Source organism: Labeo rohita, chromosome 25, assembly GCF_022985175.1.
Source record: "Labeo rohita strain BAU-BD-2019 chromosome 25, IGBB_LRoh.1.0, whole genome shotgun sequence".
Lineage (NCBI taxonomy): Eukaryota > Metazoa > Chordata > Actinopteri > Cypriniformes > Cyprinidae > Labeo > Labeo rohita.
Window position 1 is genome coordinate 1,392,309 of NC_066893.1, and position 27,196 is coordinate 1,419,504.

The window sequence follows — 27,196 nt, forward strand, 5'->3', positions numbered from 1 at the left end:
TTATTTCAAATGAAACTAAAAAGGCATGTCTGGTTAAGGCACATGTTGAATCAAAACTATGACTGGTCAATATTTTACATTCACATTTTATATGCTTGGTTAAAAAAAAAAAAAAAAAAAATGATTAAATGCATCCTCTATTAGGCTGAAAACTTTATGTACATGGTATTACTCATAGAAAATCATTTCTACATGTGCAGTAATGCAAGATGCTGAGACCAAAACAGTTACAATGAGATGTCCAATTCTCTAATTATCAGTACAATAGCAGTACTGAAGTCCTATGGAAGATGCTTCATTTCCATTGATCTTCTAATCGATGGGACACTCTGTCCAGGAGCGGTGTTACGGCACACTGTTGGCATTCCCTGAATCTGGAGTGTCGAACAAGTCTCTTACAATGATTTCACTTACTGCAAAGGAAATTTAAAAAAAACAAACAATTTAATATGACATGCTCTCTCTCTCGTGTATAGAAAACACACATATAATGTATATTAATGTAGAATTAATCTGCAGTATATTAAATCCATCTGAGGGCAGTGTTGCACATTCAAAAACGATTGGTGTTTTCCTGTCTTATTTTAATAATAAAAAAATAAAAAAAAAACAACACTTCAGCTTTTGCACAGAAGTGTTAAACCACAGAGACTGAAACTGAGTTTCAGTGACTACAGTAGTCTTTTGTGCTGTTTTTAAGGTTAATAGCTCAGCTTCAACTAGTTCCTGAAATGCCACTTGTTTCTTTGACTTTCCAATAACCAAACACATCTATTAATACACTTTAAACACACAAGAAGTTATTTACAACACGACATCCATTAAGTATGTGAAATGGGAAACAGAGTATACAGTGTGGGCTATAAATATACCTAAGCCAGAAAAGGTAGCTGTGCATTTGGACAAGAGTCTGTTTGAGCGAAGATGAAAGACAACACACTCACTCACACACACACACACCCTGGCAGTGAAGGGAGCATGATGCCGGACAACAGCACTCACTCAACGGGGGTATTCCAGTCCACTGCACCTGTCCTCTCTAACACGGATAAGTGCTGAGACATAGTAACAGTGGGCCAGGTAAAAACAAGTGACAAAAAACAGTCTGTCCTAGGGATTGTTTAATTATAAATGTAAATATTCATAATTAAAAATTATATAATTTAATATTTAATCTAACCCACTTCCAAATTTAATTATTTAAAATAATCATAAAAATATTTTTTATTATTTAATCATTTAAAATGTGTAAATCACAACATAATTTATTTGATTGCTTTTTATATTTTAATTTATAACATCTAAATATTCTATGTATATCATTATGATAAATATTAATAACTGGTAACTTAATTTATTCTATGCTATTCTATCAACAAGACGTAACAAAGGTCAAGGCCATGTACTTCTTTCCTGCGTCTTCTTCTAGGCTAATGGCGGCAACATCTTATGTGAAGTATGTAAGACTGTCACAATACAGCTGTGTAAAACTAGCTGTGGATTAGCCTTGGCGGTATATTTAGCTCTTTCAGTGACTCCATGCAATGCCAGTATCCTCTTTCCCACCGCACTGCGGGACAGTGGACTATAATTAGGCCCAAACTAAACAGGCTTCCAGACACTAGGGGTGGCAGCTGCTAGTTTTTCTTGAGAGTAAACAAAAAGCTCGGTTAGCATATGCCACAAAGCTAGCACATATTTTGTTATTACAGCTTCGGGCGAGTTATTGACCCAGCATGAGACACAGTGAGTGTGTATTATGTGTAAACAAATAACATGGTCTGGAATTACTATCGCAGGTGGTTTTGAAGAAAACTTACTGTTAATTCTTGTGGCTAGACCTTTGAAAAAGTTATTTTATCATTTATTTTAAGAAATCCCTTGCTCTATAGCAGGGGTGGTGAACTCTGGTCCTAGAGAGCCACAGTCCTGCAGAGTTCAGCTCCAACCCTAATAAAAACTCACCTGCCTGTAGCTTCCTAGTAACCCTTCAGACCAGGGGTGCCCAAACTCAGTCCTGGAGGGCCGGTGTCCTGCAGAGTTTAGCTCCAACTCCAATTAGGCACACCTGAAGCTAATCAAGCTTCTAGGCAAACTAGGCATACTAGACACGTTCCGGCAGGTGTGTTGAGGCAAGTTGGAAGTAATCACTGCAAGACACTGGCCCTCCAGGACTGAGTTTGGGCACCCCTGCTTCAGAGTTTGATTAGCTTGTTCACTTGTGTTTGATTAGGGTTGAAGCAAAACTCTGTAGGACCAACATTTGCCACCCCTGCCCTATAAACTGGTTTTGTTCGTCAAAATACATTTCTGTGGTAATCAACACTGTCCACTTAACTTAATTGCTTTGAAATGGTTCTACTTGGAGTCTTACCATCATCAAGCGTGATGTCCTGTAGGCCTATGGACCGAAAGGCTAGCTCTTTGTTTTCTTGTGGCTCCTGTTTAATGTTAAGACGTTCTCCACCTTGTGACATCCTGTAACTTTTGCTGGACTCCTGGAGAGATGCACCTAAAGGTTGAGGGTCCATCAAGCTCTCTCTGATAGAGTTAGAAGGCACTTTGGCAAGAGTTGACGGGTGGGAAAGAGGAGGCACCTGGGAAGATGAGGACTGTGGGAATTGCAGACCAGATGTATTGGACACAGAGACAGGGCCAAGGTTGTGGAGATTTTGACTGTGTTCTGCAGGTATGCCTTGGTATGCTTTGCCTGGTTGAGACATTGGTTGCTCTGCTAAGATTTGGGATGACTTGGAGCCTTGGAGTGAACCACCAGTCATCGGAAGACTAGATTGTCCTTTGTAAGACAGATCCTGTTGAGGTTTTTGGTACAAGGAGTTGTTGAAATCCACCAATGAAGGGTGGAACATATGGTGGACTTCTGCTCCAGCATTAGGGCTTCTGTCTGCTGGATGAGAGTGGCTTAGATACAAAGGATCCTGAGGTGAGTAACTGAGATGGGTTGACGATGGAGCACAGACTGTTCCTGCAGACAGCAGCCACTGCTCAAGAGGTCGGACCTCATCCGAATCAACTGGGTCTAAAGTAGTAATGAGACCTGCTGGGGAGGTGGTAGGATGCTGCCCTGCAAGTTCATTGGTGTTAAGATCCGTTCTTATGCTAAACTCCTGCTTGACCTGTGCTGCTTGGAAGGAAGATGTTCAGCACATTACAGATTAGCTTTATGAACATTTCCTAATTTCTTAAAACATTTGAAAACTGCTATATTATCTTGACCAATTGAGACCTAAATCAGTCCAGTTCTACAGTGATTTCAGACAACACAGTGTATTATACACATAAACATAGCCAGTCTTCCAATCTCCAAAACTACAAGCTCCAGTTTGATTGGTTAGCCCAGGGGGTTTCCAATCCTGTTCTTGAAGGGCCAACGTCCTGCAGAGTTTAGCTACAAGTAGCTTATGCCAAGTTCACACTACAGGATTTTAAGCCCCATTTAAGCCCCAGTTGCAAATCAACAAGCTCACCTGTGGTTGGGCTGTGATCGGGGGCAAATCAGTGGGTTATCAGTGCTCATCAGTTTTAATGTGTGAACTACTCAACAATGCCACGCCGATGCCAAACAAAAATCTAACATGCTAATTATCTTGAGTGGTCGGCCAACTCAATATCACATGGCGTCAGGTGTCGCAAAGAGCTACTGCCAATGAGAGAGCAAGGCATCGGCTGAGGTCTGCGGATAAAAAACAGCAACTGCAACATGGCTTTAAGAAAAGTGTGGACGCAAAAAAAATGAGAAAAATATTTCAGAACAGCTTGCAACACTAATTGCTTCCTGACGTTCATGTTCAAATTAACAGTTCCTGTTTTACGTGTTGTTTTGCACCATCCTGTTCAACTTCTCGCATATAAACAGTTTAAAGTCATGTAGTCTGAACTAGGCATTACACACACTTGCCTGGAAGGTTCTGGTGAGTCTTAAGAATCTTGATTAGCTGGTTCAGGTGTGTTTAATTAGGGCTGGAGCTAAATTCTGCAGGACAATGGCCCTCCAGGAACAACTCTGGACACCCATGTGTAAGCCTCCACAATCCCCCTGCTCATAGAGGGCTAAACGAAGCTAAACTAAACTCTGTAAGACTCTGTAAGACAGTGCCTCTCCGGACTGGACACCCGTGCTTTACTATTTACACCTGGTGCAGGGATGGGCAACTTTGGTCCTGGAGGGCCACTGTCCTGCCGAGTTTAGCTCCAACCCTAATCAAACATGCCTGCCTGTAGCTTTCTAATGCTCTTGAAGCCCTTGATTAGCTTGTTCAGGTGTGTTTGATTAGGGTTGGAGCTAAACTCTGCAGGACAGTGGCCCTCCAGGACCAAAGTTGCCCATCCCTGACCTGGTATTACCATGCATTCCAAATCTTGTGACCACTTGTTTTCAGATTCTGCAAATACACGCACCTCTTATTTTATCAAACTCTACATCAGTGTTTCCCAATCCCAGTCCTCGAACATATTTTGTGGCTAACAAGTGGGAAAGAAAACAAATGAAAATTACAGGGAGGGCATCTGTGATTTCTAGTGTTGGCTCAGAGTCCACCTGGTTGAGTCCAAGTTGAGTCCTATTTTTAACCAATTGAGTTTGAGTAGGCGACATTTATTATTGTCTTTTATCTTAATTTTACGGTGTTGCTTATGTATTAGCTTTTATGTTCTACAACAATGTGGTTTTATGCATCCAAAATGTCCCAAGTCCAAGTACTCCAACTTCCCACTGTATTTTGGTACAATGCAGCTAACTTTGAATCGCTTCACTATGAAGGTACTTCACTGTGGTCTGGGATGCATTAAGGACAGACAGCGTTTCTAACACAAAAGCAATGTGATCATTTTGACTTTCTCCATATGTGGTTTTTAACAGTCAGATAAAATGTTCAACACCTTTCCTTTACACCTTTAGTGCTAACCACTTGTGATTAGATAGCCAAAGATGCATCTTAATGCCAGGTGGAAACAGGATCTTTCACTTTTATCACTTTGAGCTGTGTCAGTAACCATTATCAATACCAATTACCATATATATTCTGCATCTACTAATTGCTTCCTGGCAGACTGTACAAACATTCCTAGAGACTATTTTTCAAATGAATGAGCTACTGCCTTGTTGAAACATTTAAATATTGTTGCATCTTCTATATCCCTATTTTCAACTGTAGTTGGTCTATTCTATATATTACTCAGACTTTCTGTTGCTGTTTGGTAGTTCTTTCTACCAAAGTGGACCAGAGTTGCTAATACTCATAAGAAGGACTATTACCTGAAAGATAAGTGAAGAACTGTAAGGCACATCTCTTCCTCTTGCCATTGCTAACATAGAACTGCACCTGGGTGGAGGAAGCCGTGGTTTTCTTGTAGTATGGAGGGATCTTTACCACTATGCTTGTCTAAACAGGAATGGGAACACAAGAGAACTTTAGAGACACCTGTAATTATAGACCTCAATAGGAAGCGTAATGCACATATGTTTTGCTGTTACAAGAAATTGAGGGATTTCAGTGTTTTATTATAAAATAAACAACAGCTTACATTTTGACTCTTTTCTTGTAAAGCCCTCACATCAACCTCCCATTGTGTTTTACCATCTGGAATGGGAAAAAAAAAACAATACAAAGGCTCTTTTGTTATTACATAACAAAATGTCATCCAAAATATATTGCTAAAACAGCTCTTAATTACAACAGAGAAACTAGCTGTGAGAATAGTTATTGTAACAGATGATGATACTCACCAGAGCTCTTTTCTAGGAAGACAACTGTTGATTCTGGATTGATGTTTTGGCCTGTTATAAGCATCTCTTCTCCTCCATTCACAGAACCACAGGCAGGACTGAAGTTCTCGATTTGAGGAAGTTCCTGAGCTAATCGTTGCGCTAGTCAACAGAGAAAGGAAATAGATGTAAATTGCTGAGGAAATGTTCATCAGTGTGACTTGGTAACATTTTCAAAATCAAAATTTGAGTGGTTTGGCTTTTAGCTTTCAAAGTCAACATCCTATCTGTATGTAATGGATGTAAAAGTTGACTAAATGTTTTAGCTGAATGAAAATTATGTAAAACTATTTTAATTATGTAAAAGTTCTCAGTCAAATATACACTTTGTGTCCAAAAAATGCTATACCAATACATAATGAAACAAAAGAACTCACAGCATTCTATAGGCATGGACGCCACTTGCAGTGACAGCACTTTTCCATTGTGTTGAGGGATGTGAACACGAAACACAGCACGCACACGTGTGTTTTTACGCCCAATGTCAGTCTCTCCCTTCCGCAACTCGATGTCTGAATTCCGTAGCTTCAGGATCCCAGCACAGTCAATGCTTTGAAAGAAAGACGATAAGTCAGTTCAAATTGTGTTTATTTATTAAAACTGCCTTTATCTATGGAAATGAAACCAAAGTGTGACATAAATGGTGCTGTTTTGCCGACAGTGCTCCAAAACAACTTTTGGCCCATTTAAGTAATTTCACTTTGTATAGTCATGAGACCTGCATATGGAAAAGTTTCTGTTAAAAGCCTAGCCAGTATGGGAGTGGGTGGATGCATCATCATGCAAAAGTTCTTTCTTTTTTTTTTTTTTTTCAAATTACCAAAGCCACTGTAGAAATGTTCTATTCTTAGCCATGATTAATTTATTCCGTTAGCAAAACTCTGAGAATAAAGTGGGTACCATGATAAAATGATTTGTTCAATGTGATCTCAACAAGTTGGCTTCAATATAATCCACTCCATGTAAAATAAATTAGCTTTAATTAGGGTACTAACACAACTAGAGTTATATCATTGAGTGTATATCAAAACAAAAAGTAAAGGTAAAACTGAACAAAAAATGAAGAAAAAAAAAAACCAAAAAACAATACTGATTGAACCAACTGTTCAGAATTTCACATATTTTCCATTCAGCACTGCCACCTTCTTGATATATATACTCTACTGTCAGCCATGTCAATACATCACTTATGCAAAAAAAGCTCTGTCTACAATCCATGCAGGCCAGGGTGCATGTAAATCAGAGGTTTGTTCGACAGGTACCTGGCACACATATTGTTTTCAGGTAGAAGAGGAATTTCAAGAACTTTAGTGCTGGATATCACTGTCTCTTGACTCGGCGTTGCTACGGTTTTCCCAGTGATCCTGTGCACTTGATAGAATGGGTGCGGCCTGATGTAGCGCTCATCCGCGGTCCCGATGAACATCTGCAGGCTGACGGGTTTTTCATTAAACCCTATTAGCTACAGATGCAAGAAGAAACGATATGAGTAAACAGGCAAATGGTTATTCCAAATAAATCGTTCCTACATGTATCTGCCTATCCATCATCCATCAAAGGTTTAAAGCTCTATAGCTCTTAAAGTATTCAAAGTAGCCCATATCAGGCTCACATTTCAACATTCAAAGTTAGTTGACGATCTTTCCTTTTCTAGTTTTAAATGTGATTATCTCTGAAAAGCTCACAACATCTGTTTCTTTAATGGCAGGAATGGTCGGCCATTCGTATCATAGGTAGCTAGGGTAAACAAACAGTGCAACACATGTAACATTAGCCTGTACCCTGTTAAAAATACCACAAGCTGACTGGATCAAAAGTTCTGTCTATAAGACTGGCTGATATTTATCACATGAATCACATCACAAATATCTCTCCTTCTTTCATTGGTAAATTCACATATTGTTAATCCAGGGGTATCTAAACTATTTTTAAGCAGCATTAGATATTAGATCATGTATGATAATACTAATTAATATTATAATATTCATATAAATAATTAAATAGACCCAAACAATAATTTGGTATTTTGTCTTGTACAACAGCAGATGTCAGATGAGCAACACACCTTTAGGTATGGAACCCTTTCTCAATTTACCAGAACAATGAAAACTGCTGTGCAAGTTCAGTGAACTGTTCAAGATGTGCACAATACTGTCTGTATGCTGTGTGACGAACAAAAACAGCATAGAAAAGTGGGTAATGATGGATGAAATACTCCATCAATAATTAACCACAAGCAATAAATTACATGTAAAATGTTCCATATATAATTCGCTAGTCGCACCAAATTGAATTGCAAAAATGACTGTTTCCAAACAGGTTTTCTCTTCCATTTTGCAGACAAACAGGTGGCCAGGCCCCAAACAATCTGATATCTGGTATAAAATCTATAAAGTTTGACCTTTACAACAGGGTGTCTTCCGCATTCCGATTTAATGGCCCCTCGACTGCCCTCCGTCTCATAATGGGCTCTGTGGTGAGGTTTAGGTTGGATCTCCATCTTTAACTCACATTGGCCACACTGACTGGGCAGAGGGCAGTCTAGTGGAGGTAAAGATGTGGACCTGAGTAAGAGAAAAAAACAGAAGCGGCTAAGCACTGGCCAGTGAAACAGATATACATTGTTATAGCCCTAACAGGTTCATAAATGATGGAACAAAGGGGTCAAAAACTATTATGTAACCAGCACTTGTTCAATACCAAAAGCTGAACAAAAGAGTCCTGTACGTGCAATTTACCTGTATAAAGGAGTGCCAACTTGTTTGGGTTTAACCCAAGGGAAGGGCGTTGGGACAGCTAAGAAATGTTCCACTATATCCTCTTTCTTTAAACTGGGGAGGGACACGGCTATGCCCGAGTTTAGCGATGGATTTGCAAGGCTTGGGTCTTGAAGACTTGAGTCCTCCTGTCCAGGCAACAGAGCCACTTGATCCTGGTTGTGGTTGGTCTGATACGTTCTTCTTGTTTTGGATGGGATGTCCACCTCCAGTGGAGGGGTCTGGTAGGGAGCAAATGTGGCACCTCCCAACCATGTCTCCTCAGTGACACTACCCCGAGGAGAGTGAGATGGTGTTACGTTGGGGGAAAGGTGTGGAGATGCCAAACCGGGATTGACCTCTGCACTGGAATGCCGCCTTTTTCCACATGGCGAGGTTGGCCGAGAAGAGGGTCGTGAAGATGAAGAGTGTGGACGGGGAATGAGCCAAGTTTCCTCAGTGATACTGGTGCGGGGTGACTGATATGGCGACAGTGATTGGGGGTAATGATATTGTAGAGGTTGCTGGTAATGCTGTTGTTGGTAACGGTACCAAGGGTCATCTCCATATCCTGGAGAACCAAAGGGGGACACAAGTGGAGACACTTGAGGAGATGCCTGGGGGGAAGTAAGTGGGGACGGCAGAGGAGACGTCAATGGCGACACTCGAGGAGAAGCCAGCCGAACTTGAGCAGCCGCCTCATTCAGTTCTGCCTCCACATCATCGTAGATGTGCGAGAAGGATTCGCAGGACGAGGCGTCAGACAACCAGCTGCGGGAGGACAAACTACTGCATGGGCTGGGACACAGCGAGGATGTGTCCCTGTACGAAGCATCCAATGGCAGAAAGAGCTGGTCCCTTGATAGAGACACAGCACTGGCTTCCCCACATGCACCTGCCAACTCGTCCAACTGGTGGGCGCCCAGGTCCTGGTGGCAGTTGGCTGGGATAGAGGTGATTTGGATGCTAGGGCAGTCAAATACCCTACTGGGAGACTCCATGGGTTGGTTGGAACCAGAGTGAGGGGTGCCATAAGACTGGTTTGCACAGCTGTCCTGCTGTTCTGGGGGACCAGGAGGAAAGAGAGGGTAGCAGTTGGCATCCTCATCCGATCTGGATTCTAAAGTAACAGGGAAAAAAAGGTTGTTTTTAACACAAGACCAAATAATATGCCTACCTTGGTTTATTTTACTTGAAGGGATAGTAAAAATGAAAATTCTGTCAAATTAATTACCCAACCTTATGTCGTTCCAAACCTTAAAGACATTTGCTCATCTTCAAAACACAAATTAAGATATTTCTGATGAAATCTGATAACTCTCTGACCCCTTAATAGGCAGCAAGGGTACTACTACATTCAAGGTACCAATAATATCGACAAAACAGTCTATCAGTGACATCAGTGGTTCAACTGAAAGTTTTCAAAGCTATTAGAATACTTTTTTTAACATCTTAATTCAACAATTCTTCTCTGTGTCACCACTAGTGCCATTTTGGAGAGTACCAAATCACATTTGCATGATTTCCTCTGAGCGTAATTCATCTGAATGTATTCTCGTAGCTTCATAAAATTACGGTTGAACCACTGATGCCACATGGACTATTTTGTTGATGTTTTTGGTTCCCTTCTGGACCTTGAACATAGTAAGTCCCAGGGTTGCCAGGTTTTCACAACAAAACCTGCCCAATTGCTACTCAAAACTAGCCCAAAAGTAGCTCAATAGTGTCTCGGGTTGGAGTCCCCCAGTAAATAGGGACTTTAAGCAGCATCCACAGATGGAACGGCAACGACATTCCGACGTCATATTGTGCGTTCACGACTTTAACTGTCACTTCTTGACGTTCTACTGTAACCGTCTACTACGGGAGAACAGCTGGTTTGCCGTAGTCTTTACAATGTCACAGATTAGTAGATAAATGTTACATTTTATAGTATATACCACTGTAATTCCATCAGTATACGATTCTACCATTAGTCTTTCATTTAATCTGTGTTGATATGTTTTAAACTTAAGCCAATTTTAATGATGTTTTCATTTGTACAAAGATATGTCTGCTGTTGGCATCAGCACCTAGTTGCTTAATGATTTTTACGTTCTCGGCTACGGCGGGGTTACAGCCTACTTCCGGTCATCGTAGCCGTTCCATTGGAAGCTGTTGCTTCCCTAATAGCACGTTTCAAGGGACAAAATAAATTTTATGGCGAGATTCCCTGGGTAAAATTAGCATTCCAGGGGCTAAATATCACATTATTGGGGTCGCTTCAACCCGCGGCAACAGTGTTAAAGTAGCCCAATTCTGCGGGAAAACCACAGACTTGGCAACACTGGTAGAACCCTTGCTGTAGAGGTCTTCTCGGGTCCTGAAATTCGTACCCGACCTGAATCGACCCCAGTCAATTCTTACCCGAACCCAACGTGCATAATTGAATTTTTAAAAAAGAAAAACCCGACCCAAGACAGACCCAATGAAATTAGACCCGAGTCCGACCCGATGGCATTTAAGCCATTTTTCCCCCTAGTGGCAGTCGCACAGAACTTCCAAACTGGTCATGCAACAACCGTTACCTTGGCATATTCACCTTGGTAAAATGAACAGCTTTAATGAATATAATTAATGTATCAATGTACTTCCAATTGTGACCAGTGGATTTGAAAAATAAATGTGATAGTTTGATAAAAATTAATTTGAAAGCCTAATAAATCATGGATTTGTGTTATCTGCAACGTTATTTACCTCAGGTTAAGGGCTCCTGCACACAAAAAAAGAAAAGCCTTGCATAAACACGCTGCATAATGAAGCAAGCAGATTTTTCTGATGGCTCTCATCTGTGTGCGAGGTAACAAAAGTATCCTTTTCTCAAAAATGAGCTCAACATGAACGCTAAAGTAGGCTACGTATCTGACATAGTTTAAAATAATTTGGCTCTTATCAGGTTTATTCAGAAAAAGCACATTCATTTTAATTACCCGAGATCCCAGGCCACTAATACTAAACCCCACCCCTGTCCGAGGGACTAGAAGTTTTGGACCCGAAACCATTTGGGTCTTGGGTCAGACCTCGGGTTTTTGGATCCAAGTGGACCCGTGAAGACCTCCACCTTGCTATCCATGAAGGTTCAGAGAGTTCTTGGATTTCATCAAAAATATTTTAATTTGTGTTTCGAAGATGAACGAAGGTCTTACAAGTGTGGAACGACTCAAGGGTGTGATTAATGACAATTTTCATTTTTGGGCAGACTATCCCTTTAAGGCAGGAATACGCTACATGACTTTTGCACAGGTTTCTGCCTCGTTTACAGTCCGAGTTCACATCTGTAGCCTGTTGAATTTGGGCAGTCTGAAAATCATGTAGGGCATGATGGGCAAACACTCCACTTACATAAAGTGATTTACATCACCTCGTTTTACAATGAGGAGGGCCTTGACTTTGGCCATTGGCAATTGCTTGTATTACTATTGGACTAACATAACTTATTATATGACACCACAGTGATCAGACTATAGGGGGGAGTCCCCTACTCAGTGCCGTTTACCTTTGTACCAAATGACTGGCCATCAATTCAGTGGTGCCTACTTTGATTAGCCTTATCCCATAGTCTACTCTAACTACACATGAAATTAACCTATTTAAAAAATTACGAAAAATGTTGTCATGACAATGTGCACTGTGTACATTTTAGAGTCAATATTGTTGACGTCCCACTGCAAAATGTAATTAGTGTAATGAATAGTCTTTCACACAAACAAACAAAAAAAAAACAAACAAAAAAAACAAATAAACAACGTTCCCAAGAGCATGCAAAATTCTTCAAGATACTACAACAAAGTGAGGCCGCATAGGTTACGTACTTGGCATACTGTTGGTACTTAAGCAAATGCATTTCGAGAGATGCTCTTATGGCTCATTCAGACACGAGCAAACTGACAGCTGCCAGAAGTGCAACAGTAGCTAACCATAAATATCACACTCACACACAGACACAGACACACTGATCCACGAGCTAGGGATGCTGTCACACTGATAAGATTATCTGTTTAACACAATGTTATAGACTCTCCTTGCACTCAAGTTCAACAGTCAAATGCCCAGCAATAAAAAACCTGAAAGGTGATTTATGGTGAGTTTACCCATGATATCAGTCAGGTTTGCCTACATATATTGAAAGATGGATTACAGTGCGCAGTCTAACTCGCAGTAAGAATTATAACAGCAGCCTACAGTATGTAGGGAAGTACAGTAACATACGTTTACAGTGCCAATAATAATAACAATAACAATATAGGCCTATACAAAACCAGTCGTAGCAGTTCTAGTTGTACTGCTGTTTAAAATAACTGACACGAAAACAACGAAACTATTCTCATGCATACAGTAAATGCATGCATACGTGTTATTAAAAGATGTTCCGCATGATTAGACTTTGACCTTCCTCTTTATGCGCGTCAGCTACAAGAACTACTACATCTGATGTTGAAAGATAAGGAAGTGACTTTTAGTATTTAGAGAAACACTGTTTCATTTATTCAAAACAAACATGGCTACTTCTGTAAAACATTCTTGACGCAAAGAGGCACGCAACTACCATTTTAACCGGGCGCGCTTGCACGCACTTCATTGATTATAATCGGAGCGTTGCTACCGTCGCGTCCCGTAAAGTAACGTACAAACCTGTGTGGCCCAGCGAGGACGGATGAGTGTAACTGCTCTCCCCGAACATCAGTCTGAAGTCCAGTTCCTCTCTATAGTTGGTCGTCATCGCATTAGAGACCTCAGCTCTACTTTTCGTCTATGAAATTATGAAAAAAACAAACGAGTCCATGCGTGAACGCAAACGCAACACTCCAACTTTCTACAAGCGTCACTTTGGTTGACAAAACAACGATGGTGTCAGCGCGAAAACCCGGAACACACGGTCCAAAATGTCCCTTTCCCCCTCAGAAGTTGGTCAGATCGAGCCTTTGATGTTGTTTCTTCTCGTACTTTGTTGACTTCCCGCTGTGTTTAATAATCCCATGCTGGGTTTCGTGTTGGTCTGGAGTCTCTCGCACATGTAGATGACTGTAGTAAAGTTACATGTTACACTGCGACTCCAGACGTGACGTCACGACATTTGACAGACTACAAACAGTCGGAAAGGAAACACACGCGGCCTCATTTGCAAACACCAACAATGTAACTAGTGTGCGGGAACAGTTGAGTTGTAGTGGACGGGAGAGCAGCGGGTTTGTAACGCCGTCGTTAGACAGAATATCAGAATATTTCGGTACACGCACACTTAGTTTGCAAGGTCACAATACGGTTGCGGCTCAAAACATATTCAGCGCCCTTACACAGAAAACACCATGGTAACCACAGTTTCCGCTTAAATAATTGCCATTACAGTTCATGTTAATGCTGCAAAAGAAGCAACAAAAATACGGTGTTTCATTCAAAACGATGTAAGACGCTTTTGAAATGTCATTTTTTTTATAGTACCGACTTTTCTCCCAAAAAAAGTCTCATCAAAACAAGGTAGACGACATTATCTGTTTGTCAGGTTTCAGAGCGAATAGTTCATTAAAAATGAAAACGGTATGTATGTATTTATTTTAGTCAGTTATTGCATTACCTAACATTAAAAATAAGCAATACATTTGTTACAGTATTTATTCATTTTTTAATTTTCAGTTTGTCCAGTTTTATACGAGGGACTAGTTAATACAAAAACAAATAAACAAATAGACAAAAATAGATAGATAGATAGATAGATAGATAGATAGATAAAATAAAATAGTTCGACATTATTATTATTATTATTATTATTATTATTATTATTATTAATAATAATAATAATAATAATAATACAATCATAATTATTATTGTTGTTGTTATTATTATTATTATTATTATTAATATATTACTGTAGTTACAATACAGTTATACATTGTAATCACACATTATTGGATTTTATCATTTTCAATATTTTTTATGACATTACACAGCTAGTTAATTCCTGTCCCTGTCAACAATAACAATAATAATAATAATAATAATAATAATAATAATAATAATAATAATAACAACAACAACAACAACAACAACAACAACAACAATACTAATGCTACTACTACTACTACTACTACTACTAATAATAATAATAATTAATAATTATTATTATTATTATTATTATTATTATTATTATTATTATTATTTCAAACTGTTTTTGTTTTTAATTAATTTCAACACAAACAGAAAATTAAACATCAAATATAATTTAATACATTCTGTATTAATTATTTTAGTTAATGTTAGGTAATGCATTACATATAGTTAACAAATGGAATCTTATTGTAAAGGGTTACCAATAATAATAATAATAATAATAATAATAATAATAATAATAATAATAATAATAATAATAATAATTTTTATTATTATTATTATTATCATATAATTAATAATAATTAATTTATTCATTTATTAATGTAATGCATTACCTAACATTGACAATAAGCAATGCATTTGTTACAGACTTAATGTTTAATTTTCTGTTTGTCCAGAGGGACTGGCTAATTAAGTAATAAAATGGTTTTAAATAACAATAATAATAATAATAATAATAATAATAATAATAATAATAATAATAATAATAATAATAATAATAATAATAAGTTGTTGTTCCTATTATTATTATTATTATTATTATTATTATTATTATTAATGTCATTTTTGTCATGGATTATTACTGGTAACAGTTTACTATAAGGTTCCATTTGTTAACTATATTTAATGCATTACAAAATATTAACAAAAAATAAGCTATACATTTGTTACAGTATTTATTAATCTTTACTTTTCTGTCTGTCCAGTTTTAGATGAGGAACTAGTTAATTAAAAACAACAATGGTTTGAAAATTATTATTATTATTATTATTATTATTTTAATGCATCATCTAACATTGACAACAAATAAACAATATATTTTTGCATTTTTTAATCTTTACTTTTCTGTCTGTCCAGTTTTAGATGAGGAACTAGTTAATTAAAATCAAAAATGGTTTGAAAATTATCATATCACTGTAGTCACAATACAGTTACTATAGAACACCGTTTTGGTGGAAAATTCACCTTTTTTTTTCTTTTATAAAGGGCTGTCTAGTTACACAACTTTTTACATTGTGAGTCACTGAAGATTTCCTTATACAGTACATGAAAAAGAAAGTTAAATGCATAGTTAAAATGATTTATTTTGCAATAAGGCTGAAAACAAGAAGAAAGAAATAAAGATAAAATACTTAAAATAAATAAAGTTTCATGGTTACGGTACCTCTGGCACTTTTTGTACTGCAAGTACTTGGAGATACACTGCACCCTTCTGGTGAAGGGTGAAAATCTGTCAAAATCTGTTAAAAGTGTATTTAAGAGTCTTCCTCCATGCACAAACAGTGGGATCAAGCAAATTACAGTCCAGCACTAGTGTGCAATAAGACAGAGATGGCACCTGTAAAGGGAACACTGAACTGAACAAACTTAAAAGCAAACACAAAGTGCACTGCACTGTTGTGTCAGATTGTTTGTCAGATAAAATGGCACTTTGCGCAGTGTAATGAAAAGGAATGAAATGTCTTTTACAGCGAGTTCAGATGGATGTTTAACGTGTGGTCTGACCACAGACACCATTCACAACTTTCGTCCTGCATATCATTTCCTCTTCCTCTTCCTGTGGGACTTCGCTTATATGTCTCTTTCGTGCTGCTGACTCATTGTCATCTAGCGCTGCACATTTTTTGTCGTCCCTCTTGCGTTTATTTACCAGGCCGCTGTGCTCCTCTCCGATCCGACCCTCTGGAAGCCCGAGGGTGCGTAAACACACGATCGCTGCGGCCTGCTCTGCAAACTTCTTCGATTTCTCCCTGACGTGAGCAGCAAATGAAAGCACAGACAGAAATATCATACAGTCACTCTCTCTGCATTATTACAGCGTGTACGTAACTGTATCAAATACCAAACTCACCACAGGGTAGAGCGGTACTTCTTATTGTCCACAATAACTGTAGACTGAAACCCTCGATCTTGAGTTCGCTGTTCCTGAGAAGTAAACGGTTTAAAGGAAACGGTTTAAACAGTCTGTCACAGATTATATATAAATGTATACATTTCATATAATGCTGGTTCTTATTTTACATCGTTTTAATTCATTTTGAGGCCCCAGTTGAGAACTGACCGTCTCATACACAGGTTGCTCGAGCTTTTCTTTGCGGCTCCATTCCAGCAGGTACATCTTGGGTGTGATCTGAGGAGGGTAATCTCGCCTGGAAAACACAGACACTAGCATGAATACAGTAAATATCAATAAGAAAAAGTTCTTTCTTACTTAACAGGCCACAAAGAGTCAATTCACCTTTCGAACCGGACAGGCATTGTGATGACATCATCTATCAGTTCTGGGTGCTCTGACTGATCACCGTTTGTTTGTAGAGCAGCTTTTCTAGCCTCCAGTTCAGCTGTGGTTTTTTTGTAGAAGTCAGTCATTCCAAACACCTCACTGCAAAACAGATACACCAATGGGTGAAACTCAATGAAAACATGTCTGAAAATAAAATAAAATAAAATAAAATAATTCAAATAATATTTGTATTTTATTAATATATACACTACCGTTCAAAAGTTTGGGGTCAGTAAGACTTGTAATAGTCTTCATAGTAGTCTCTTATGCTCATTAAGGCTGCATTTATTTGATTAAAAATATAGAAAAAAACAGTAATATTGCAAAATGTGTTTACAATATAAAATAATGTTCTTTATTTTAACATACTTTAAAATAGAATTTATTCCTGTGATGAAAAGCTGAATTTTTATCAGCTGTTACTCCAGTCTTAAGTGTCACATGATCCTTCAGAAATCATTCTAATGTGCAGATTTATTATTAGAATGATCAGTGTTGGATAATATCAACAGTTGTGCTGCCAAATATTTTTTGGAACCTGTGATTTTTTTTTTTTTTTTTTTTCAGGATTCTTTCATGAATAACAAGTTTAAAAAGTACAGTGTTTATTCAAAATATAAATATTTTATAATATAAAATATTTATATAATAATAATTAACTTAATACATCCTTGGTGAATAAAAGTATTAATTTCTTAAAAAAAAAAAAAAAAAAAAAAAAAAAAAAAAAAGAAACAATAAAAATGTACTGACCCCAAACTTTTGAACGGTAGTGTACCTTATTTTATTTGAAAATAAAATAAAATGAAATAAAGTGACGTAAAATGCAAAAAGATAATAATAATAATAATAATAATAATGTAATAAAAAGTAATAAAGTGAAAAAATAAAGAACTAACATAAGATATTAAAATAAAGTGAAATAACATAAAATAAAATGAAATAAAATGCAAAATGAAAATAAAATAAAGTGAAATAAAATAATAAATAAATAAAATAAAAAAAGTAAAGTGAAATAAAATAAAATAAAGTGCTATAAAATAGAATGAAATGAAATGCAAAAAGCAGTAAAATAAAATAAAGAACAAAAATACAATAAAATAAAATAAAATAAAAAATAAAATAATAAAGTTAATTGAAATACAAAAATAAATAAAATAAAGTGAAATAAAATAAAAAAAAATAACTAACCTAAGATAAACAAACAAAACAAAAACAAAAAACAAACAAAATAAATAATAAAGTGAAAAAAAGAACTAACATAAGATATTAAAATAAAGTGAAATAAAATAAAATAAAATGAAATAAAATGCAAAATGAAAATAAAATAAAGTGAAATAAAGTAATAAATAAATAAAATAAAAAAGTAAAGTGAAATAAAATAAAATAAAGTGCTATAAAATAGAACGAAATGACATGCAAAAAGCAGTAAAATAAAATAAAGAACAAAAATACAATAAAAAAAAAAATAATAAAGTTAATTGAAATACAAAAATAAATAAAATAAAGTGAAATAAAATTTAAAAAATAACTAACCTAAGATAAAATAAATTAAAAGTAAATAAAGTAAGAAATAAAATTTATAAAATAAAGGGAAATAAAATGCAAAAAGACAAAACAAAATAAAAATAAAGTAAAATACAATAAAAAAGTGAAAAAAGTGAAATAAAATAAAAAGAATTAAAACAAAACAACAATGTGAAATAAAATAAAAATAAAATCAATAAATTAAAAATAAATAAAATCAAGTAAACTAAAATAATAAAATTAAGTGAAATAAAAAAACAAACAAACAAACAAAAACAAACAAAACAAACAAAAATAATCACATTTAATAAAATCTCTGATTCATTATCATAGTCATTAGTATCATATTTATCTTAAATACAGTGTGTTTTCTTTTTTGTGCATCAAATAAACCATAAAATAAAATCCCACGTGTATAACGCATGACGTTACCATATTTCTTCATTAGTCTGAGCTGCATGTAAGCGTTTTCCAAATGGAGACTCAACTCTGTCTCTGAGCATCTGGCATAAGCAGTATTTGGTGTTAAACGGGTTATTGTCATATTGAACAGCCTGTAAGTAAACAAAAGGAAGAGGAAAAAAAAGGCTCATAAACAACATTTTTAGCATTTTTTACTGGTGGAAGTATTTGGGTTAAAGTATGTTCATGGAAGACTTGCTATGTCATCTTAGACATGTACTTTTAAAGAGTTTTTTTTTATTTTTTATTTTTTTTAATCATGCATTTTAATCACACAATATTATTGTATTTTATTATTTTTTTTTTTTTTTTTTTTTTTTTTGATGCATTACAAAGCAACTTATGTAACTTAGGCCTGGCCTAATGAAACATGCAAATGTAGTGTCACTCACATATTTGATGTACTCCTCCATCACCTCCTCCACAGACAGCGCCCCCTGCTCCCGGAAGATGGAGGGATTCCACATGGCCGCCCGAGCGAGCATGACAGACGACGCTCCTGCCGCCTCTCGAAACTTCTCGATGTCCTCGAACGTCTTCACTATGTCTGAAGAGCCTCCACTAAAAAAAGGTAAAGTAATAAAAAAACAAAGAGATCAGAAACCAATAATACCTACTGTACTGCATATGTAAATGTCATACTGACTAAAAGATTGCAGATTCAGTTCGTAGACTGTTTCTATGTCATGTGAATGTGGCATAAGTGTAATGTACGATGAAGACTGACTTGGCGATGACGGGTATGGACACACTCTCAGCCACAGCCTGGATATAATCACAGTGGACTGGATGGCGTGGCCTCTCTTCTTTCATCCTGACAACAACAAAAAAACAACTTAATATAAACATGCTCTAAAATGAGAATCATTTCATAGTCAGACGTTTAAAAAAAAGTCTCGCCTGCCGTGCACCGCTATGGCCGCCACTCCTGTTTTTTCAATCCTCTTCACTAAATTCACAGTGTCCTCAAGCTAGAAACAGTAAAGATTGTGATTCAAGGGTATATTAACTCAATATTTTTCTCTCATTCCAAATTTTACACAAATAATAAATTACTTGGAAAAATAATGTTAACTTTAATGTTAAACAATGTTTGGGAAAAAAAAGAAAAAAGTCACTTACTGTAGAGAGGATTCTGATTTTACATGTAACGGGTTTTGAAATTCCATTCACAAGAGTGCTGAGAATCTACAAGAGATAAGAGGTTAAGATATAAAAAGTGAAAAAGAGTTTATAATACTTACTAATACTAATAATACTGATATAGTGTTTAAAAAAAAAAAAAAAAAAGAAAACTTACAGCTTCAATTTTCTCAGGGTCAGAGAGAAGTGCCGAACCCATTCCTCCCTATGTGAAATGAATGTAAAATGTATTAATAATAATAATAATAATAATAATAATAATAAACTATAAACAAAAATAATGATCTATAATTTGTAATTCACACTGATCAACAATAACGCATATACTCCTTTTTCCCCACCAATTTCATACTTTTTATATTACAAATGATGTTATCATTATAACAATATAAGGTAAATTAAAGGAGAAGTCCACTTCCAGAACAACAATTTACAGATAATTTACTCACCACCTTGTCATCCAAGATGTTCATGTCTTTCTGTCTTCAGTTGTAAAGAAATTATGGTTTTTGAGGAAAACATCTCAGGATTTTTCTCCATATAATGGACTTCACTGGTGCCCCGATTTTGAGCTTCCAAAATGTAGTTTAAATGCAGCTTCAAAAGGCTCTAAATGATCCCAGCCAAGGAAGAAGGGTCTTATCTAGCGAAACGATCGGTCATTTTTTTTCAGAAAATAAACATTTGTATACTTTTTAAGCACAAAAGCTCGTGTAGCACAGGCTCTAGGATGTGCGTTCACGATGCTACGAATTAGTAATGAGTCGTTCTTCAACGATTCTTTCATTTTGAACAAATCTTTAATGTGACTGGAAGAACGAGTCGTCTCGGGGAGTGATTCGTTCAGTCGTGCATGTGCAACATCCTATTAGGTTCTGTACTGGAATTAGTTCACCTGTTTTGAGTCTTCGGGTTTTTCGAGTTGTTCGTTCATCTTATGGGGCTGTCACGTGATGAACGAACGACTCAAACCCGAAAACTTGTCAGATAAGAGGTGAGGTGAGCTAATCATAGACTAGAGACCCAGGTAAACAAAGAATTAATCTTTTCTGTTTCTTATAGCATTATAGTTTTGTCTTGTTTGTAGTGTGATCAACATTTGTGTAAGCAGTAGATGTGTTAGGAAGTAACACGTAACATCTTAATTATATTTTGCTAAAATGTACGAAATGACTCGGAAAAAAGATTCGTTCATTTTGCTGAACGAGACTCAAAGGTCCGAGTCGGTAAAATGATCCGAACTTCCCATCACTACTACGAATCACGTCTAAGTTCATCGTCTGTCTACTCTGGCTCAAAAAGATAGAGTATGGAGAAAAACTCCATCTTATTTTCTCCTACAACTTCAGAATCGTCTGACATTGTTGTATATTTTTGTTTGTAAACGGCGGTTGACTTGCACTTTCTTAATCTTTGCGCCTTCGCTTTGTAAACACTGGGTCTGTAGTTCCGCTTGACCTTTCGACGTGATTCAATAGTACATGAACACGCATCCCAGAGCCTGTGCTGCACCAGCTTTTGTGCTTAAAAAGTATACGCATTTTTATTTTGTTGAAAAAAATGGCCAATTGTTTCTCTAGATAAGACCCTTCTTCGTCAGCTGGGATCATTTAGAGCCTTTAAAGCTGCATTTAAACTACATTTTGGAAGTTCAAAATCGGGCACCAATGAAGTCCAATATATGGAGAAAAATCATGAAATGTTTTCTTCAAAAAACATAATTTCTTTACGACTGAAGAAAGAAAGAACATCTTGGATGAAAAGGAAGTGAGTACATTATCTGTACATTTTTGTTCTGGAAGTGAAAGTCCTAAATGGTTTTGTTTGTTTTGTTTTAAATGTTATTTTAAACCCCAGATTGTCAGTGTGGTCTCTCTCGAATCCCACTGTATGTTTGACACAGAACCAAATCTGTACCTTTGTAGAGTATTCTTTGGGACAGCCCATATTCACATCCACAGCCGCCACATCATTTTCCCTGTTCAGGATAAAACAAACACATAAAACATAAGTTTAAATGTTGGATTCGCTTACAGATCTTTTTTGAGAAACACGGACTAATATCCAACACTTGCTCTAATGTCAAGTCAAGTCACATTAATTTATAGCAATTCATACCAAGTTGTTTCAAAGCAGCATGACAATAAAAAAACTGAAAATTAACATTATTACTGGTAATGTTGTAAAAATTCTTCAATTATAAAACACACTCAATTTAAATTTTAAAGCAGCTCTACAGCAGATAATAGTGTCATTATTCAGTTCAATGTTGTTTTAATTCAGTTCAGTAACAATGTGGCAAATCATGTGTCATTACTCGACCCAATTTAGTTCAAAGTTTGTTGTCATCCAATAGTGTCAGTGCAGTTCAATCGATACTATGACTGAATGTTTATTGTCTTTTAAACCCCAACTAAACAAGCCAGGGGGCTGTTTCCAATAAGAAAACTGGGGATTAAAGTCCAAAACCTGACTTGAAATGACCTAACGAATCAATCGGGGTTAAAGCGGTTCCATAAACTACAACAATTAAAGTTCACGCAATCCCACTAATTTGATCTGTGTTTAGTGAGTTAAGATAGTTTGATGTGGATGCTTATTCTTAATCAGCCCTTAATGTCCATCATGGATCAAATCGAACCACCTTGGCAAATAGCGAACATTTTTGTGCTATTTAATGCATTGTGTTTTCCTTAGTGCATAACTGTCAGGTTACAGGTGTATTATCCATCTGTAAACGTTAGAAAGTCATGCAAATATATCCATTTTGCCGTCAGGAGCTCAATAATTTTGAGTGAAATATTTGTTTTTGGACATTAAATGTGACAGAATTTTAAACCTACATGTATGTGTATTTTTATGATAGCAGTAACTATAAATCAAATGTAAGGTAGCTAACACAGCCCTAATTACTAACTAAACTGAGTTAATGTGTACTCCTCTTATCAGTTAAAATGTAGTCTGTTTTTTTATTATTTATTGTCATTTTTAATTCTGTGATTTTAACTTTTAATTCAGTGTTTTTAAAGAAGTCGTCCACTTCCAGAACAACAATTCACAAATAATCTACTCACCCCCTTGTCATCCAAGATGTTCATGTCTTTCTGTCTTCAATCGTAAAGAAATTATGGTTTTTGAAGAAAACATTTCAGGATTTTTCTCCATATAATGGACTTCATTGGTGCCCCGATTTTGAACTTGCAAAATGTAGTTTAAATGCAGCTTCAAACTACGTTCTGTACTGGAAATAGTTCACCTGTTTTGAGTCTTCGGGTTTTTCGAGTCGTTCGTTCATCTTATGGGGCTGTCACGTGATGAACGAACGACTCAAACCCGAAAACTTGTCAGATAAGAGGTGAAGTGAGCGAATCATAGACTAAAGACCCAGGTAAACAATGAATGAATCTTTTCTGTTTCTTATAGCATTATAGTTTTGTCTTGTTTGTAGTGTAATCAACGTTTGTGTAAGCAGTAGATGTGTTAGGGAAGTAACACGTAACATTTTAATCATATTTTGCTAAAATGAACGAAATGACTCGAAAAAAGATTCGTTCATTTTGCTGAACGAGACTCAAAGGTCAAATGACCCAACTTCCCATCACTACTATGAATCACGTCTAAGTAGCAAAAGGTAGAGTATAGTGAAAAATCTTACTTTAATTTCTCCTACAACTTCAGAATCGTCCGACATCATTGCACCTTTTTGTTTGTAAACAGCCTTTGACTTGCTTGCAATTTCTTAATCTTTGTGTGTTCGCTTTGTAAACACTGGGTCTGTAGTTCAGCGTGACCTTTTGACATGATTCAACAGCACGTGGACGCGCATCCCAGAGCCTGTGCTACACCAGCTTTTGTGCTTAAAAAAGTATACACATTTTTATTTTCTGAAAAAAAAAAAAAAAAGACGTTTCGCTAGATACAGTAATACCCTTCTTCGTCAGCTGGGATCGTTTAGAGCCCTCTGAAGCTGCATTTAAACTACATTTTGGAAGTTCAATATCGGGCACCAATGAAGTTCATTATATGGAGAAAAATCATGAAATACTTTCCCCAAAAACCATAATTTCTTTACGACTGAAAACAGAAAGACATGAACATCTTGGATGACAAGGCGGTGAGTACATTATTTTTTATCTTTAATGCTTTAAAGAGCAATTTTAGATTACTACGTTAAAATGTTTTTATGTATCTTAAAACAATGTCATTAAATCTGCACAATACATTAAATACAGTTGGTTGTAGCCTATATTTTTATTTATTTGATTTATTATTTAAGTTGCATTTACCTTATTCGTTTATTTTTGTCCTGATAATAAAGTCAAATAATTGTATGTGAGAGAGTCAGTGGTAATATCAAAGCATCTCTATTGGTCAGTGTTAGACGAGCTCAGCTTAGCCTGACAGTTAGTCTTCCAGGTTATAAAACCAAATCAAGTGACAGTAAGTCAGACTAACTGAAATAAGCCTGGCTTATTTGGTCATATGAATATATGATACTAACAGAAACAAACAAACAAACAAAAAAAAAAAAGTCCAACTCACACAAGTTTAGCCACAGCCAGCGCTCTCTCTGGATCAGCCGTTCCCTGAAACACAAGCATAAATTAAAATGAATAATACGACTCAAACACATTTATTTTTTATAAATTAAGCTGAAAACACAGTTTTCACTCAATGACATGCTCAAATGTAACAGACTTTAGCACATAACTCATCACACAGATATAAACCATAATATGCCCAATCTGAGACATGCTAAATACATAAACACAAGTTCACACTGACCATCTGGAAGACGACACGACCCTTCTCTTTACTGCAGGTGCGAAACATCACACGCTCATCTGGAGCAACAAAATCAACCGTCTCCAACACATCTGAAGACACAGAAGCAGGTTTAATAGCCTTGTAAAGCCTGAGTGTTTTTTTGCTGGTCAAAAATTAAGATACAATTTTGGTAGCTATTAACAATTACTAACAATTATTCTTATTATTACTTACAGTAAAGATTTCACAGCAAACATACACATGAAGCAGAAGCTGAAGGTGGACACTTTTACTTGCTAAAGGAATATAAACTATCAACTAGATGACAGAAAGCATGTAGTCAATTGTAAACAAGATATAGATTAGCTTGTGAAAACACTAGTGGCTTAAAACTTTTGCACAGTACTATATATATATATATTGATAATTGATAATGTTGATTATTTACAGGCCTTAGAAGTGTGCATATCAAATAGAGAGTTTTCACAATGCGTCTTCAGTCGGCCATATTGGCGGCAAAGAATGTAAACAATACCAGTGAACTGAACGAAACTTGCATATTTTGCTGATTATTGCTGCTGAAAAATGTCAATTATTGTCATGTTTTGGTCTGTACTAATCGGTCGGATCAGGAAAAAAACATTTGGAGTACTACAGACTGCCAAAAGTTATAACAAATTAAGGAGAAGAACACAAAAAAACGTCTGAGGAACAAAAGGTGTTTGTGTTTGGCCAAACTGAACCAGGATTTCAAGAATCTTGACAACATTTGTGTTGTGTTCTTATCATATCCAGTCAAGTAGGTGAAATATTAGGCTAATATCTTTTTTTTAAATTAATACTGCTCGTACGTATTTTTACAACCTATTAACTTTAGTTTGTCAAAATATTGCGACCTTTCCTGCTTACTACGTCCTTCTCTATACGATTTAGCAGCTTCCACACACTTTTTTTCATTGGTTTAGACAACATAAATTAGCAGAACAACATATTCATTACACTCAGTGCAATACACAGTAAACTTGATACATAAAGGTAACACTGTACATAAGTTGGCAGATAAAATGTGTTAAATGTGCCTGAGCTACATATTTTATGTTAGGCTATACAGCAAGATGATACGATCAACAGACGTACCGTTTACCACTCTCTCACACTGGACCATTTTGATGTCAATCAGCTCCTGAAATGCACAAGGGCCATGCGCCAAACATTTAATACAGTTCAAACATGTGATTTAGATTCAGATGTGATAAATGTGGCATGCACTGGTGTACATGTGCATCCTCACCTCACAGTACACAATATCTGCTCCATAGTCCAGAGCCAGCAGTCTCATGGGAAGAGTGCCCACCCTCACCATAGGGGCCAGAACAGACTTATGAGCAAAACACAACCTGCCCACACTGCTCGCCATCATCACCACCCATCCACCAACAACTGCAGACGAACAGCCATGTGTGAATGCGAATGTAAACAGTGAGATACTGACTACATTATACAAGAACATAAACGGCCTAAAGGTGTTTTAAAACGGAAATTAACAGTATTGTCTGCTGAAGACACAACAGACACAAGCATATAAACGACACCATTACATTAGTTAACATGAAATGTATGACTAATAATACTAATACAGCCCACTGTGTTCAGTATTCTCGATAAACACAGCCATCGCGGAAAACTGTGAGTGTGTCATTATCATTAGAGGGATGTAATGTCAGTTTTGTAGATACTAAACTTACTGAAGGAGCATCAAACCGAACTTCAGTCTACTGTGGTGAACACGCGTGTACGGTGCAACACTCGCTTCCGGTTCTGACGCCATCGCTGCGCGACGCGAATATCAGTTTCCAGAAAATGCAATCATTTCGCTTGTAAAATGCAAATCACGGATTGAGTTTTGCAAATGTTTTAAAATAGTAGCACATATTTTATTATTCTTCACATGTTAATCGCATTATAGTGGAACAGTATAGAATATTTGTGTTATGTAAAAATATGAAGGTAAAATAATGTCAGACAGATTTGCAGAGAATGTGGTGTTTACTAAATTAATAAATGACCAAACAAGGCCAAGTAGGAGGTATTACCAAATCAAATGATGATTATTTAACTTGTGAACACTATCACAGTCTTTAAGAATCGTATTTTTTCCAGTTTTGCGCGGTGGCGCCGTGGCTTAGTTGGTTAAAGCGCCTGTCTAGTAAACAGGAGATCCTGGGTTCGAATCCCAGCGGTGCCTTTTAGTAAGTCATCGTGTGTTTGCGTGTTATAACAGATTTATCTTGTGCAAAATTGGACTAGTTGTACACTTCAAGGTATGTG

The 27,196-nt window shown here is 36.4% G+C and overlaps 2 protein-coding genes and 1 non-coding gene across 3 annotated transcripts; 1 reads left to right on the forward strand and 2 right to left on the reverse strand.

The window, feature by feature from the left end:
• Window positions 1–102: 102 nt before the first annotated feature.
• nfatc3b (nuclear factor of activated T cells 3b) lies at window positions 103–13,704 on the reverse strand. The gene is made up of 10 exons (XM_051099493.1): window positions 13,213–13,704; window positions 8,524–9,661; window positions 8,187–8,349; window positions 7,048–7,247; window positions 6,163–6,335; window positions 5,747–5,887; window positions 5,545–5,600; window positions 5,276–5,402; window positions 2,375–3,142; window positions 103–413 (listed from the first exon to the last, which is right to left on the reverse strand). Exons 1-10 carry the CDS (start codon window positions 13,298–13,300, stop codon window positions 346–348), a joined length of 2,922 nt encoding a protein of 973 aa, XP_050955450.1. The 5' UTR covers window positions 13,301–13,704; the 3' UTR covers window positions 103–345.
• A 2,048-nt stretch (window positions 13,705–15,752) lies between these two features.
• Window positions 15,753–26,691, reverse strand: dus2 (dihydrouridine synthase 2). Its single transcript, XM_051099508.1, has 16 exons — window positions 26,614–26,691; window positions 26,160–26,308; window positions 26,006–26,051; window positions 24,887–24,978; window positions 24,644–24,687; window positions 22,019–22,079; window positions 20,259–20,306; window positions 20,081–20,146; window positions 19,859–19,929; window positions 19,686–19,772; window positions 19,351–19,519; window positions 18,929–19,050; window positions 16,925–17,068; window positions 16,748–16,835; window positions 16,538–16,611; window positions 15,753–16,436 (listed from the first exon to the last, which is right to left on the reverse strand). Exons 2-16 carry the CDS (start codon window positions 26,286–26,288, stop codon window positions 16,175–16,177), a joined length of 1,503 nt encoding a protein of 500 aa, XP_050955465.1. The 5' UTR covers window positions 26,289–26,308; window positions 26,614–26,691; the 3' UTR covers window positions 15,753–16,174.
• A 348-nt stretch (window positions 26,692–27,039) lies between these two features.
• trnat-agu (transfer RNA threonine (anticodon AGU)) lies at window positions 27,040–27,113 on the forward strand. Its single transcript has one exon. It is a non-coding gene; the product is annotated as a tRNA-Thr (tRNA).
• Window positions 27,114–27,196: the final 83 nt, after the last annotated feature.

Bases quoted from the DNA above. Each gene is read 5' to 3' on its own strand.
- nfatc3b (XM_051099493.1), bottom strand. From the start codon at position 13,300: ATGACGACCAACTATAGAGAGGAACTGGACTTCAGACTGATGTTCGGG. The intron at 9,662-13,212 runs GTTTGTACGTTA...CTGTTACTTTAG, and splicing joins GTCCTCGCTGGGCCACACAG to AATCCAGATCGGATGAGGAT. The intron at 8,350-8,523 runs GTAAATTGCACG...TCTCTTACTCAG, and splicing joins GTTGGCACTCCTTTATACAG to GTCCACATCTTTACCTCCAC.
- dus2 (XM_051099508.1), bottom strand. From the start codon at position 26,288: ATGATGGCGAGCAGTGTGGGCAGGTTGTGTTTTGCTCATAAGTCTGTT. The intron at 24,979-26,005 runs GTACGTCTGTTG...CTGTGTCTTCAG, and splicing joins GTGTGAGAGAGTGGTAAACG to ATGTGTTGGAGACGGTTGAT. The intron at 16,836-16,924 runs GTGAATTGACTC...TGTGTTTTCCAG, and splicing joins ATGCCTGTCCGGTTCGAAAG to GCGAGATTACCCTCCTCAGA.